Source organism: Pelobates fuscus, chromosome 1, assembly GCF_036172605.1.
Source record: "Pelobates fuscus isolate aPelFus1 chromosome 1, aPelFus1.pri, whole genome shotgun sequence".
In the NCBI taxonomy this organism is placed as follows: domain Eukaryota; kingdom Metazoa; phylum Chordata; class Amphibia; order Anura; family Pelobatidae; genus Pelobates; species Pelobates fuscus.
The window spans coordinates 271,318,503-271,332,843 of NC_086317.1; the positions used below are offsets into that span (position 1 = coordinate 271,318,503).

The window sequence follows — 14,341 nt, forward strand, 5'->3', positions numbered from 1 at the left end:
GGTTCCTCATCCCCTGATGGGGGTCTTGTGGAGTGTCTGACACAAAGGTAGTATGATTCTTCCCGTCTGTGGGGAGACAGAGTATACGTCAGTGCGTATGTAGTTACACAGTGGCTTCCACGTACAACTGGGGGACACCCAGGTATCATGTAATCAGTACCACTAGGAATTTGACTAGTGGTCTGAAGAGGGGTCACCCTCTTATCGACCGGAGTGAACGGTCTTAAATGTTGGGCCGGAGCCCGGTAATGGTCGGGACAGAGCCCGGTAATGGTCGGGACGGAGCCCGGTAATGGTCGGGACGGAGCCCGGTAATGGTCGGGACGGAGCCCGGTAATGGTCGGGACGGAGCCCGGTAATGGTCGGGACGGAGCCCGGTAATGGTCGGGACGGAGCCCGGTAATGGTCGGGACGGAGCCCGGTAATGGTCGGGACGGAGCCCGGTAATGGTCGGGACGGAGCCCGGTAATGGTCGGGACAGGGCCCGGTAATGGTCGGGACAGGGCCCGGTAATGGTCGGGACAGGGCCCGGTAATGGGAGGTATCGAAGACCTCAGTACGCTTTCACCCTTGTGTATGGAATTTTGTGGAAATTTTGCCATTGTGGATTGTGCGTACTTCGTTATAAGCCCTAGATTGGGCGTGGTGGTCACCCTTTGTAAAACAAAATTGTCATTTCGGATAATGCCAGATTTTTTGTTGTTGTTGTTTGTTTGTTTGTAATGATTTCTGGGTAGTTCTTCAGTGGTTTGTACCAATCCTCATTGCCTTCTGTGAGTGTTCATCCGATTGGGCAGTGCAGCCTGAGCCTGATGGGAGTTGTTCCTGGTTTGGTGCAATACAATCCCAATGGTAAGTTACCTGCAGTGGCCCTTTAGCACAGAGTTGCAGGGGTTAACTGCAGTGAGAAGTGTGCTTAGCCTGATGGGAGTTGTTCCTGGTTTTGTGCAATACAATCCTAATGGCAAGTTATCTGCAGTGGCCCTTTAGCACAGAGTTGCAGGGGTTAACTGCAGTTAGAAGTGTGTTAAGCCTGATGGGAGTTGTTCCTGGCTTGGTGTAATACAATCCTAATGGTAAGTTATCTGCAGTGGCCCTTTAGCACAGAGTTGCAGGGGTTAACTGCAGTGAGAAGTGTGTTAAGCCTGATGTGGGGAGTGTGTTTAGTTTTTACACCTATATTATGTGGCAAAACTTTATTTCCGACAATGTCCAGCATTTTGACACTTCACCTTTAAAACTAGGTGAGGTGTCCTGTGGGTAGGACCAATTTATTCAGGTAACTCTTAATGGCACATAAAACATTTATAGAAGCAGAAAAACTATGTGCCAGTTCGTGGGAATCACGAACTGGCGAAACTAAGATGGCCGCCGAGGATCTCGCGGTATCGCGAGATCCAAGATGGCCGCCGTTCGCGCGCAAAATTGCGATTGCGGTCCGACGGTATCGGTCGGTACCCCCTCGCGCCCCCCTACCCACCCCTCGGTACCCTGGGTCTCTTGGAGAAGCCTGGTGGTCCCGCGCGATCGCGGTAAAATGCCGCGAATCGCGAGGGACAAACAGGCAAGCAGGCAGACAGCAACAGATCCCAGCAGGGGAAAAAACAGTGGGGAAAAAAACACCTTACAGTCCAGGGAGAAGGATGGATACAGCAGGGAGAAGTAGAGGAGGCAGATGAAAGAGGGGGGCCCCAGACAGGGGGGAAATTAAAAGGTACAATGCCAAAACAATTTAAAGGGACCACAAAATAAATTTGCATTATATATATAAAACAGTTGAGAGCTTAATACTCTGACCTGTGCCTTGGCTGGAAGCAGCAAAGAAAGAGGAAATCATGTGACTGTCAGGGCTTTATATATGGATGTGATGCCTGTTACTGATTGGTTTAAAGTTTTCTGATTGACTTGTGCTGCTGGAGGCATAAAGTAAAGAAAGTTATGCAAAATATGTCATGTGATAAAATTGGTATCTCAGGAGAGCGAGTTATAAGATGAGTCTTGCTGCTTTTTTCCACAAGGAGTCTGTGTGGGCCCCACTTATAGGATATCTTGTGCTCCCTGAGTGACCTGTCGGACTGACTCCATAAGATAGTATGGTGAGTTAGGTCCCTGTAAAATGTAAGTTTGCAACCTTCCAAGATCAATTTGGACTGATTGAATGCGTGCGCGGCTCTTGCCACGCATGAGCATTCAGCGCTGACGTCCAAAGAGGAAGGAGATCCCTGGTGCACAACTCACAAATATTGTTCCTACAGGCACCTTATATGTAAAACCAGCCCTGATCACCACCGTATTCTTATTAAAGAGTCTGTAAACTTGCAAAGCTAAGCCTGCAAAGTTGCACCTGCAATCCTCTCTTTTAGATGTGTGAATGTGGGATGGGCCTTGGGGTACTAAGTATCACGTCAGTATTAAGAAGTGACATGAGTTTTTCAAAACACATAAAGACTCGAACATTCACTGAAATTCCAACACAATCAATTTGTTAATTAGGGCCCGCCACTCAAGGGTGGGAGCCAGGGGGGATGACAGTAGTTCCCCCTCCCATAATGACCCTCATAGAATGAGGGGGCATGGGGGGGAGCACAGCTCCCTTCTGCTTCGATTTTACATATTACTGTCACGAGCCAGTAGCTCCCTCCTTGTAATACACTGGTTTTCGTTCATTCGAAAGTTCTTGATGACAAATAAAAGAATAGCTAAAATTCCTATCTGAATTTCAGCGAATGCCTAAGTGTTCAGCTGGACACGTGTGGCAATTTCCCAGCGCTATCCAGTGTGGGCAGATGACATGTCCCGCAGGACCTTCATCTGCCAACACAGAGATGGCGATGCCCAGGACCTAGACATGAGATAAAGAGTTTAAAAAGATGAGATGGGTGGCATTTGAGGGGGGCAATAAAATGTAGTGGAATCAAAAACCAGATGCTGCCATGACAGTGCGGCTTTAAGCAGTTTATCCATGTTACCAATCACTGTGTGCTGCAGCACCCTCAGAAGTAAGCTTTTTATACTCCTTTGAAAGTAAAGTTATTTGAAAGCCAGCAAAATTAAGTTTAAACTAGAGTCAATTCTGGTATTCCCCATTACTGGCGCAAGTACCAGATACTTCTAGAATAACCAAAACACTAGAGAAACTGTCTCTGGGATAAGGCTGTCCGGGAAAGCATTGGATCTCTCGTGAATAGAACTCTACAATGACCTTCACCGAGATCCTTGGAACGCCGGGCACAGCGTGCGCTGATTGGCTGTTATGTGAGTTACAGCGTCTTACGTCAGCCATGCAGTGGGCGGGAGCCACCCGAGGTGATATAAGCTGGACTCCAACACAATGACGCCATCAAAACTCGGCAGCTCTTGTGAAGGACGAACGTGGTATCGGAGATCAGACACAGAGCCAGAGCCAGCGCCATGCCCAGGGGAAGCCGAAGCAGGACCTCCCGGGTGGCCCCTCCAGCCAGGTAACCGATACCGGGTGTCTGCCAGCCCGCCCGCCCTCTCACTGTGTGCCGGGGCTTATTAACATAGCGAGTCCTGGGATGTCAGACCAGTCACATGTCACTCAGGGCTGGATTATCTGCTCCAGGCAGACTGTGCTGATACACAGCCAGCATAAGGCTCCAATAGACCGCCATCTGGCAGAGCATCATGGGAAATGTAGTCCTCAGCAGCCAGAGGGTCAGAGCTTAGACCTCACTGTTACACAGCATGTAGTGAGTGATCAGTGTGGCTGCAGGGTGACTGGCCAAGTTCAATACTAATAGTGGTTATGGTTATAGTTAAAAGAACACTCTGAGATCACATATTAACATGGTTTAGTTTAACATTTGGGTGTTCTTCATTTCTTATTATATCTCCTCATTAAAAACTAAACAAAGCGTGAAGAAATTAATTAATTTACCTGTAATCCAGTGTCAGTGTCCCCTCAGCCGCCTAGCGTACTTTACTAAGATTATCCAATCCAATGCTTTTTTTATGGAGAAGCTTTTGAGAGCTGCAGCTCATGCGCTACTGTCACTGGTTGCATACAGCGCTTGGTGAGGACATTGAATATTAAGACATTAAAATGACGAGGGCTGTGAGACAGATGCTAGAGGTGTGGTTTAGGCAAAATCTAAACATTGCACTTTTTAGTAAATTACAAAAGGTACAGGATCTGTGCACCACGACCATTTTATGAAAAGGATACTCAACGCATCAGAACCACTGCAGCTTAGTGTAGTTGTTCTTTTGCAAAGAGACTGTCCCTACAATCGCTCAATTGTAAAAAGCAGCGTGTGCATTGAGCGATAAGGATACCTCTAGCGATTGTCACTCAGGCAGCCGCTAGAGGCATTCCTTTCTTGCAGATCTAACTTTATGAAGGTGCTGCATGTTCCCCACAGAGATGCATTTCTATGTGGAGATGTTGGTTGTTGCAGCTTGGTAATTATTGCGCTTACACAATTGTTATTTATATAGCGCCAACAAATTCCACAGCGCTTTACAGTGGGTGGACGAACAGGCATGTAGTTGTAACCAGACAGGTTGGACACACAGGAACAGAGGGGTTGAGGGCCCTGGTCATTGAGCTTACATGCTAGAGGGAGTGGGGTAAAGTGACACAAAAAAGGTAAGGATAGTAGTATTGGACTAAACAGTTGCAAGAAAGTAATCAGTTGGGAGCTATTAACCGTATAATTGATACGCTTTTATGAAGAAGTGGGTTTTTAACAATAACGCCTCCCCCCCCGCCCCCCCCCCCCCTCCCCTCCAATCTCCATTTATTGGGAAACATTGGATTGGCAGTGATCACTGTCATGGATAGAAGTAAGATGAGGCATATATTCTAGTTAGGTATGTACTCTAACCTAAAGGTTTTAGTGCTTATAATGTTCCTTTAAAGGGATTCTATAGTGCCCTTCTCCCGCAGGGCTGAAGGGGTTAAAAACCCTTTCAGTCACTTACCTGAATCCAGCGCCGATACTCCTAGGTGATGGGTCAGGCTAAGCCCATGCTCCTCCCCAGCCGGCGGGGGAGACCTAATGCGCAAGCGCGACAATGGCCGTGCTCGCATTAGGAATTCCCCATAGACAGCCACCAGAGAAAGCGTTAACCATCAGAGGTAATTATTGCCGTTCATCAGAAACTGCAATTATTACCACTGTAAGGTACATGGGACGTTGCATCCAGAACACTTCAATGCGTTGAAGTGGTCTGGGTGCCTACAGTGTCCCTTTAACTTTGACAAATATATATACTTTTTGCTATGCTTGTGTATGCATCTGTCTGATGTAACATAGATGCAACCAGAAATACATAATCCACCTGCCTATTCCTGGTAGTTACAAAAGGGTAATCATTCTGCAACATAGTTTTTTACACGTCTATTTGCTATGCACCTCACCTAATTAAATAAACAATTATGTATTTTTTAATTAGTCAAGTTCGGTATTTATAGATTCTTGGCCCATAAAAACAAAACAAAAAAAAAAACCTTACCTCTGATCAAGTGTGTTGACAGACTCCTGTTTTAAACCTAATCCACCTTCTTGTGTGAAGTCATCAATCCTGATGACTTTTGTGCAATTAGATGTTTCTCGTAGAGAAATATTGAGGACACACATCAGAAGACCCTTGTGGCAGTATGGCAGAGACACAAATGGAGTTTGCAAAATGTAATGTTCCACTTTTTAGAAACAAGCGGATTGGGAGAGCTATTCAGGGATATAAGATATGGGGATTATTTGTGTCAATTTGTATGTTTTGAGGTATATTGTATTGGCGCCCTGATCTCTTTGGGAGATTACTAGATCAGTAACTGCTAACATAATAATCCCCGACTCAGAGGCACCAGGGTGGGATTTACATTGTTCAAGCCACAGACCTCTTGTTGTGGTTGTGTGTATAAAAGTGTGCCTTGTTCTTAGTAAATCAATTCACCTTCACTAAGTCTCGGCTAGTGTTTGGGTGAAACAGCTATAATCACTCCATGTATTCAGTGCTGAAAGAGACCTTTGATCGACACACTCAAGCTGAGTGCTTATCCCCCGTCCCACAGATTAATGGGGATAACTGTTAAGCAACAGTTAATGCAACAAACGTTGCTCAAAATTGGCATACCAGCCCAAAACTCTATAATCATTCCACATTCCAAGCTGGCGGATGACAATAAAGGTAAGGTGACTCAGTTGTGTTAAACCACTGCAAATCACTGGAGGGGTCATGGTGTGTGGAGTAACCCTTTAATTAAAAGAAACTGTTACATTTTAGGCTTTTTGTATTATACACACCTAACAACTGTGTTTGTGAGGTATGCAAAATAAAATAACATTTAGAAATTAATATTGGCATTTATTTGGTGCCAACTCATTCCACAGCGCTTTCCAATTCTATAAAGCGAGAATTGTTTTAAAAATTTTTTTTTAATTAGACGTTTACAAAATGTTACAGGAAAAATAGGTTGATGAGGACCCTGTTTAAATATGCTTACAATTTAGAGGAGGTTGGGTATAACAAACACAGTAGGAAGTAAAAGGTGGGTTACTGTGGGAGGCCATGCGTTTTTCCAAAGAGGTGAATTTTGATGGACTTCTTAAATGATTGAATACTAGGGAAGAGTCTGATTGGGGAGGCAGTCTGCTACAAAGGATAGGAGCTGCCCTTGAGATGTCCTGAAGGTGTGAGTTAGCAGTAGACGTACGAGCACCGGGAGGGGTCGTCATCATCAGAGCAAAGAGACCAGGAGGTTGAATACCAATGAGCTAGTGAAGAACTTAAGCTGTGGCTAGAGTGGTTTAAAGATTTATAGGTAAGCGTTGGTATTTTGAATTGTCTCCTACAAAAGGTACAGAAAACCAATGCAAGGATTGACAGAGGTGTGAGAGCAGCGATGGGGAATGAAAAATCAACCTAGTGGCAGCATTCATTGTTTCTAAAGAGACCAATTAGGAGAGAACTACAATAATGCAAGAGAATACTAGAGCATGAACAAGCTCCTTAGCAGCATTCTTAAGAAAGGGGTGGACATGGGTAATATTTTTGAAGGTGGAAATGGCAGGATTAAGCAACAGACTAGAAGTGAGGTGCAAAAGTGGAGCCTGAATCAAAGATATAAAAAAACACAGCGAGCTTGCAAGGACTGGCAGATGCAGGTACAATCAACTTGCAGGGAGAGTGAAAGATGAGGATCAGTATTAAGAAGAGGAAAAATAAAAAGCTGAGCTTTAGAGAGATTGAGTTTCAGAAAGCAGGAGGCTATCCATTCAGAAAGAAGGCAACTGGTGACGCATTCTAGGAGAGATCAGAGAAGGAAAGATATATCTGTCATTGGCATACAGGTGACATTGGAATCTGAAAGAATTACTACGTTTGCCAAGAGATGCAGTATACCGTATATACTAGAGTATAAGCCGAGGCCCCTAATTTTACCCCAAAAAACTGGGAAAACTTATTGACTCGGGTGGGAAATGCAGCAGCTACTGGTAAATTTCTAAATAAAATTAGATCCTAAAAAAATTATATTAATTGAATATTTATTTACAGTGTGTGTGAATGAATGCAGTGTGTGTGTGTGTGTGTGTGTTGCAGAGCCTTGGTGGGGGGTGGGCAATTTTATTATTTTTTAATTATTTTATTAATTTTTTTTATTTAATTTATTTAATTTAATAATTTTTTTAATAATTTTTAATTTTATTATTTTAAATTGTTTTCGTCCCCTCTCCCTGCTTGATACATGGCAGGGAGGGGGGCTCTCACTCCCTGGTGGTCCAGGGGATGGGCACTGTGTAGGAGGGGGCTGGCAGGAAGAACTTACCTCTCCTGCAGCTCCCTCCTCCTCCGCGCCGGTCCGTGCAGCTCCTCTGTCAGCTCACACTGTAAGTCTCGCGAGAGCCACACTAACTGGGAGCTGACAGAGGTGCTGACCGGACCGGCGCAGAGGAGGAGGGAGCTGCAGGAGAGGTAAGTAAACGCTCTGCAGCCCCCAGTCTGTATTATGGCAATGTAAATTGCCATAATACAGACAGTGACTCGACTATAAGCAGAGTTGGGGTTTTTCAGCACCAAAACTCTGCTTATACTCGTGTGTGTATATACGGTAAAAAGAAAACAAAAGAGAACCAAGAACAGAGACTTTTGGGACCCCAACCAAGACAGGATAAGAGGAGGATAGGAGACAATGAATGAATGTTGGGATTAGAACCACAAGAGGACAATATTGCAGAGTTTGAAGGAGGACTTGGTCAACCGTGTCATGCAACAGAGAAGTCTAGAAGAATTATTATAGCGTAGTAGCCTTTGGATTTAGCCACAATTACATTAGTTACTTTAATCAGAGCTGTCTCAGTAGAAGGGGGTGTGGGAAACCATATTGAAGAGGGTTGAAGAGAAAGTTGTAATCGGGAAAGCCTGCCAGATGGTTAAAAACAAGTCGCTCCAGAAACTTGAATAGAAAATAGAAAGGGAGCAGAGATATGGGAAGGTAGTTAGAAAGGGAAGACGTTGTTTTTTTTTGTGTTTTTTTTCAAATATAAGTGCGCTACGTCAGTGGCATGTTAAGGGGATCGAGGACAATGCCAGAGTAAAGAGAGCATTTGAAGATATGCGTTAAGGACTGAACAAGACAAGGGGAGAGAGATCTGCATGCCTCCACTCATAAAAAATAAACTATTAACTACTGCTACCCCTTGTGGGGAGTATTGGCTTTTCTTTTTTTTTCTTCATTGTGTTCAATTATCTGAATTATCCCTTTTAGAACTCATGTTACAACCTCAGATCTAACATGTGTTATAGCCAAAGCCATTTGCGGAGATAGCACTTCTGAAGATCAAAGATAGATAAGATGCCACATAAAAAAAATGGATCAGTATTACAGACAGTGCCTCACTGAACATAGAATTGGGCTATAGGTGGACTAGAACATAGACACAACATTCGTATAGCCCTAGAGCTCTCAATGAATTTCCAACATATGTATAGTTTTGTGCGATCCACAGTTGTCAGAGAATTAAATAAAATGTAAAGAAAAACAATTAACATAGCTGTAGGTGTGCTATTCCTGTTGTACTTTCGCCATATTTTGCTCAGCCTGGAGCAATGGAGCTGCTTTGTGTGAAGATCGTTATGTTGTCCATATCCCAACGGTGTGTAGGTCTGTCAGTTGACTGGCCCGTCTGGCATAGGGAGTCCCAGTAATTGCAGAAATGTGTTTGCGTTCGTCATTGAGGTCAGTCTCTATCTCTTGCCCTGCTTCTCCACAATAAGGGCTTGTGGGTTACCCCCACTTGTATGAGACAGCTGCGGCTCTCAACTTAATGGTCACTTCGGAAGCTCTCCATTGTCGGTCTGCTGAGGTCATGGTAAAAACTGAGTGAGTGCTGTTCAAACATATATGGCGTTTGACCTTTGACTTCGGCCATAAGTAATTCTTTGTTGGCCTGTGATCAAAAGCAGAGTATGACATCCCTGTTGTGGGTTGAGTTGGTGAAAGGTTGTCCAAGTAAGCTGTAGAGGCCATCCAGGGTTAGGCCTTTAGCTTGTTTATGTGGCAAAGAGCAAACGCCTGATAAATTGGGGCAGTTCACCTGCATCTATGGTGTCTGGAATCCCTATCACCTTTAGATTACACTGTCTTGAGTTATCTTCCAGCTGCCCCACTTTGGTACTCAGTAATGTGCACTGGTTGGTTAGGTCTTGTATTTGGGTTGCAGTTGTGTCTTGTTTAAGTCTTAGGCCTTTAATGTCATCTTCTGTAGCTTGAATGCTGCCAGACAGTGTGCCAAGTTCTTTCTTTAGTATGCCTATCCCAGGTGCAAAAAAGACTTTAAGGTCAGCCACCGTGGTGTCTAAATACGGTTTGGTGGCTAGTGGAGGTTCTCTTCTGCCTAGTGACATGGCTCGGTTGTCCCCAGCTGAGGTAAGAGCTCGTCTTTCTCGTCAGAGTCTGGGGAAAATCCTGGAGGTAGGTCTGGGAATGCGTCCGCCATCTTGGGCCCTGGAAGTCGTGAGAGGAGTAGTCCAATATCGTCTGTTTGTCCTCCACTAGACCCTCGAGACTTTCGGAAGTGTTTCTGCATCGCTTTCTTTGAGTGGTGCTGTTGGAAGCCAGAAGTCACTGCTTTTTGCAGTAAGGTATCGCTTTAATGCAGGCCGGTTGCCAGAGCTCAGGACTCATGCGGCTGATCAGAGAGCTGGCAGGCTGTGCCCCCTCAGTCAGGTTTTTTGTTTAACTTCCTGCCCAGTTTTTCTCTATAGTAGTACAGGAAAATATATCTTGTTCATTTTTCCCAAAAATACATTACTAGTAAAGTATAGTGACACTATAAGTCAATATAATGACACTGTCATTAAAATGATTAATGCATTCATCCAAAATGGTCACGTGTTAAGTACTGTGACCATGCCCCTCACCCTTGGCTTAGTAATAGTGACACTATAGTTTACTGACTGATATATTTTATTTTGTTATGTATTTTTGTAATAATAAAGAAGATGCATTTTTCCTATACCTTTTGTATCAACTCTGCTTTGAGTGCAAAGAATTTCATGTGTGCAATTTCAGTTTTTAGTTGACCCTATTATTGCACTGTGGAGAGATGCTGCAGGAGCAATGAGTAAAAATTATGTGGCTACATGGAATTTATCTTTGCAAGACATAGTGAATTAAGGAAGTACAGATGGACTAGTTTGCTGTGTATGACATAAGGTTCTCTCTGTAGCGACCTACTTTTGTGAAATTGTTTTCAGTGGTATGTGTAGGTTCAATGTGTGTTTGCAATGGATCTCTGGCTTGGTTCACAAATACACAATTTATTTGGTAAAATACAGGTGTACAACAGATTACTATTTTTTAATCTACTTAACATACACTTGTTATGACTAACGTGACTTTGTGCCGCGTTGTATATGGCAAAATTATACACTTGGCAAACGTGCTTGTGAATGAAAATATAGAAACACATAACATGGCAACTTTTATTCTATTTCTACAGCCGGGCACCTGTAATGAGGTCAGCACCACCTCCTGCAGCTCGTCCACCTGCCCCTGTAGCTGCAGCTCCTTCAGCAGTTGGGCCCGTAGGAGCACCCAGGCAACCAGGTCTGATGGCACAGATGGCTACCACAGCTGCTGGAGTGGCAGTGGGCTCTGCCGTGGGACACACACTTGGACATGCCATTACAGGAGGTTTTGGTGGAGGAAGCAGTTCAGAGCCAGCAAGGAACGACATCACTTATCAAGTAATATAAATATACTAACATCTTTGTTTGCTGTTGTAGGTACAAATAGTAAAATGTTGTCAGGCAAACTCTAGTGGAAATCGCTACAAAAAGATAATAGATTTGCCATTTATGTAGACTTTTAGACTTCAGTGTTATTTTTTGAAGAATGCGGATTTGTCTGAATTTCGTGCAGTTCTTTTGTCCGAAACACAAATTAACGAATTGCAGTTTGCTCTAAACAATAGAAAACAAAGTTATCATAGACATATGCATGCACAGCACATATTCAATCCTGTAAGTTACTTCTAGGTGCTAATTGCAGCACCTGCTTTTTGTACAGGGGTTAGTGTTTATTAGCTTGAGCTATCCTCTGACAATGAGTGCAAAATAGGGATCGACCGATTATCAGTTTTACCGAAAATATTCGCCGATATTCGGTATTTTCGGCAATATCGGTATCGGCCAATAGAGATACCAATATTGCCGATAGTACATACCAGGACCGCTGGGCTCCAGCAGCTCCCCAGTGTAAATCTCGCAAGTCCCGCGGCCGCCAGAGCGTTGCCACGGGTTGGTAAAAAATGCTCCCCCTCAGCCCCCCCATTTTACACAAATTACATCCCTTCACAAACACACATACACTACACAAACATACACATACACACACACACACTGCATTATATACACACTACACAAACACACACACTGCATTATATACACATACTACAAAAACACACACACTCTGCATTCATTATATACACACGACACAAACACTGCATTCGCTTTCCGCACACCACACACACTGCATTCACTATATATATACACACTACACAAACACTCACTGCATTCACTATACACACTACACAAACACACCCTGCATTCCTTATATACACACTATACAAATGCACACTGCATCCACTACACACACAGCTCCCCTGTCTGAACACACTGCATCCACTACATGTGGCATGTATATTTTGTGCATTTACTATTAAATAGTTTATTTTTTCAAAATGGTAAATGTACAGAATATCAGCAAGTTATCGACTATCGGCCTGAAAGTTCACAGATTATCGGTATCTGCTCTAAAAAAAATCAATATCGGTCGATCCCTAGTGCAAAACTTGGATCATATTGATATTGCCAAGTAGGAAATGTTAAATCCAGCTGTCTGACGTAGGACTGTGTTTACCATCGCTGCATTGCTGTATATTTAGTTTGTTTGCACTGGTTTGTTTTTGTTGTTGTTTGTTTTTCATAATCATAAGAATTTAAATAGTGCCAGCAAGTGTTATGTACAGAACTCCTCTTCTCTTACTTTATTAGTACTGGATGGATTCATGGTTCTGCTCATTTACATATTTTTTCTTAGCTAATAATGTATCCTTTTACTGATATTCACAGGAACCAGCTACTTCACAGCCAGTGTATCAGCAGCAGCAGCAGCCCCAGTATACACCCTGCCAGTATGAGCTCAAGCAATTCTTAGAGTGTGCTCAGAACCAGAGTGATCTGAAACTATGTGAAGGCTTCGGAGAGGTGCTGAAACAATGCCGCTTTGCAAATGGTGAGTTTCCATGCATTCATAAGTAGTTACAGTAGAACTATACATTATTCAACAATATACAAAACCCTTAGCTCACATACTATGGTAAGATTTATTAAAGCAAAAACCTGTGGCGTTCTGAGGCAAATTGAAAATAGGGAGCAATCACAATGCAAACCAGTAGAATATCTTTTAACATGTCGCACCCCTTTTGCCTTTTAAAATCTCTCCATACAAGCTCTGTTTTCATTCTGTTTCTGACACTATGCAGGTTGCATCGTGACTCCTATTGAGTATTCAAAGGATAAACTACACAGTGTTACAACTTCACAAGATCTGGAAGGAGCAGATATATTTTGAAGTTGAAACAGTGGCTTCATGGAAACTCTGTTCCTGCCAGATCTTGTGGAGAGGTAACCTTGTGCATAGATTGACTTCATTTAGTGCATGTGGGGGGGAATCACAGCAGCTGTGCTCTGACTCACTAGAGCAAACCAAAACTGGGAGTCGAGCCTTAATGAGGCATACGCCTGCCGCAACTGCAGACCTCACGCTCCCACAAACCTGTCTTGCCCAGCAGTTTGCACCATGGCAGGGCTAAATGTAAAAAAAAAAAAAACCTTCCCGGGTGTCAGGCGATAAGAATTCCACACGCCTGCATATGGAATTGTTGTAAATAATGTGAATATTTAGGTAAATAAAATTTAAAAAAAGATACATTTTATTTTTTTCTATGTGGTGTGCATTGGGAGTTTATATTATCAACAACTAGGGAAAGTGGTTTATCCTGTCATTTTCACTCTCTCATAGTTTCTCATTTCTATACGGTGGTGTGTGCTCCTATATCCATTAAATATTTAAAAGTAAGCTTGGTTGTGTAGAGTGACGGGGGGCAAGTATAGTGAAATAGTTTTCTCTGGTTGCAAAACTTTGCCCAAATCTTTTAATTTTTTATTTTTTTATTTTTTTTTAATCTTCTTGTGCATTCTTCTTTCTAGGCTTATAAGTGCATTTGCTAGGAGATAACAGGATACTCGCATTGAGGAGGAGAAGCTTCGGAATCAACGCTTCTGAATAGATTTCCTTTAAAACCATTGGCAATTAGTAGTGATTATGCCTATTGATACAGGAGAAAATGACGGGTAGCGTTTGCACGCATGCAACTGACGCACAACTGAAAAACAGTGTTTTAGAGAGAAAGATCTGTTTCACAGGATATATGTATGTCACTAGGCTGTCTTTCTTTTGTTTGTTTTTTATTTAAATAAATTCTTTTCCAAACTTTTGTTATGGCTAAGTCTTATATGGTGTTTAACGCTGAATTGGTCACTTGACAAAGTGTACAAGAGTTCTGTGCAGGGGCAAAGGTAGAAACAACATTGCCCTGCTGGGACAGGAAATAAAGGGGCCCCTCACCATGTGTGTGGTGGTTGGTTGAGTGTGATTGTTTGTGGTAGTGTGACTAATTTTTTTTATTTTTTTTTTAAATTAAACTCCCCTCCTGCTTAACTTTGTGCAGGTATTGGGAGTTTTATTCTTGGTTTAGGAGTGTTTGGTTTGCACCTGCAGCGGATACAGACACAATCACACGCTCCT

At 43.1% G+C, this 14,341-nt stretch overlaps 1 protein-coding gene across 1 annotated transcript; it reads left to right on the forward strand.

The window, feature by feature from the left end:
- Positions 1–3,317: 3,317 nt before the first annotated feature.
- CHCHD2 (coiled-coil-helix-coiled-coil-helix domain containing 2) lies at positions 3,318–14,031 on the forward strand. Its single transcript, XM_063444597.1, has 4 exons — positions 3,318–3,461; positions 10,971–11,217; positions 12,604–12,766; positions 13,744–14,031. The coding sequence occupies exons 1-4, from the start codon at positions 3,412–3,414 to the stop codon at positions 13,749–13,751; spliced, it is 468 nt and encodes a 155-aa protein (XP_063300667.1). The 5' UTR covers positions 3,318–3,411; the 3' UTR covers positions 13,752–14,031.
- Positions 14,032–14,341: the final 310 nt, after the last annotated feature.

What these genes read in the sequence shown, in the direction of transcription:
- CHCHD2 (XM_063444597.1), top strand. Translation starts at nt 3,412, where the DNA reads ATGCCCAGGGGAAGCCGAAGCAGGACCTCCCGGGTGGCCCCTCCAGCC. An exon ending in CGGGTGGCCCCTCCAGCCAG is followed by an intron (nt 3,462 to 10,970) that starts GTAACCGATACC and finishes CTATTTCTACAG; the next exon opens with CCGGGCACCTGTAATGAGGT. An exon ending in GGAACGACATCACTTATCAA is followed by an intron (nt 11,218 to 12,603) that starts GTAATATAAATA and finishes TGATATTCACAG; the next exon opens with GAACCAGCTACTTCACAGCC.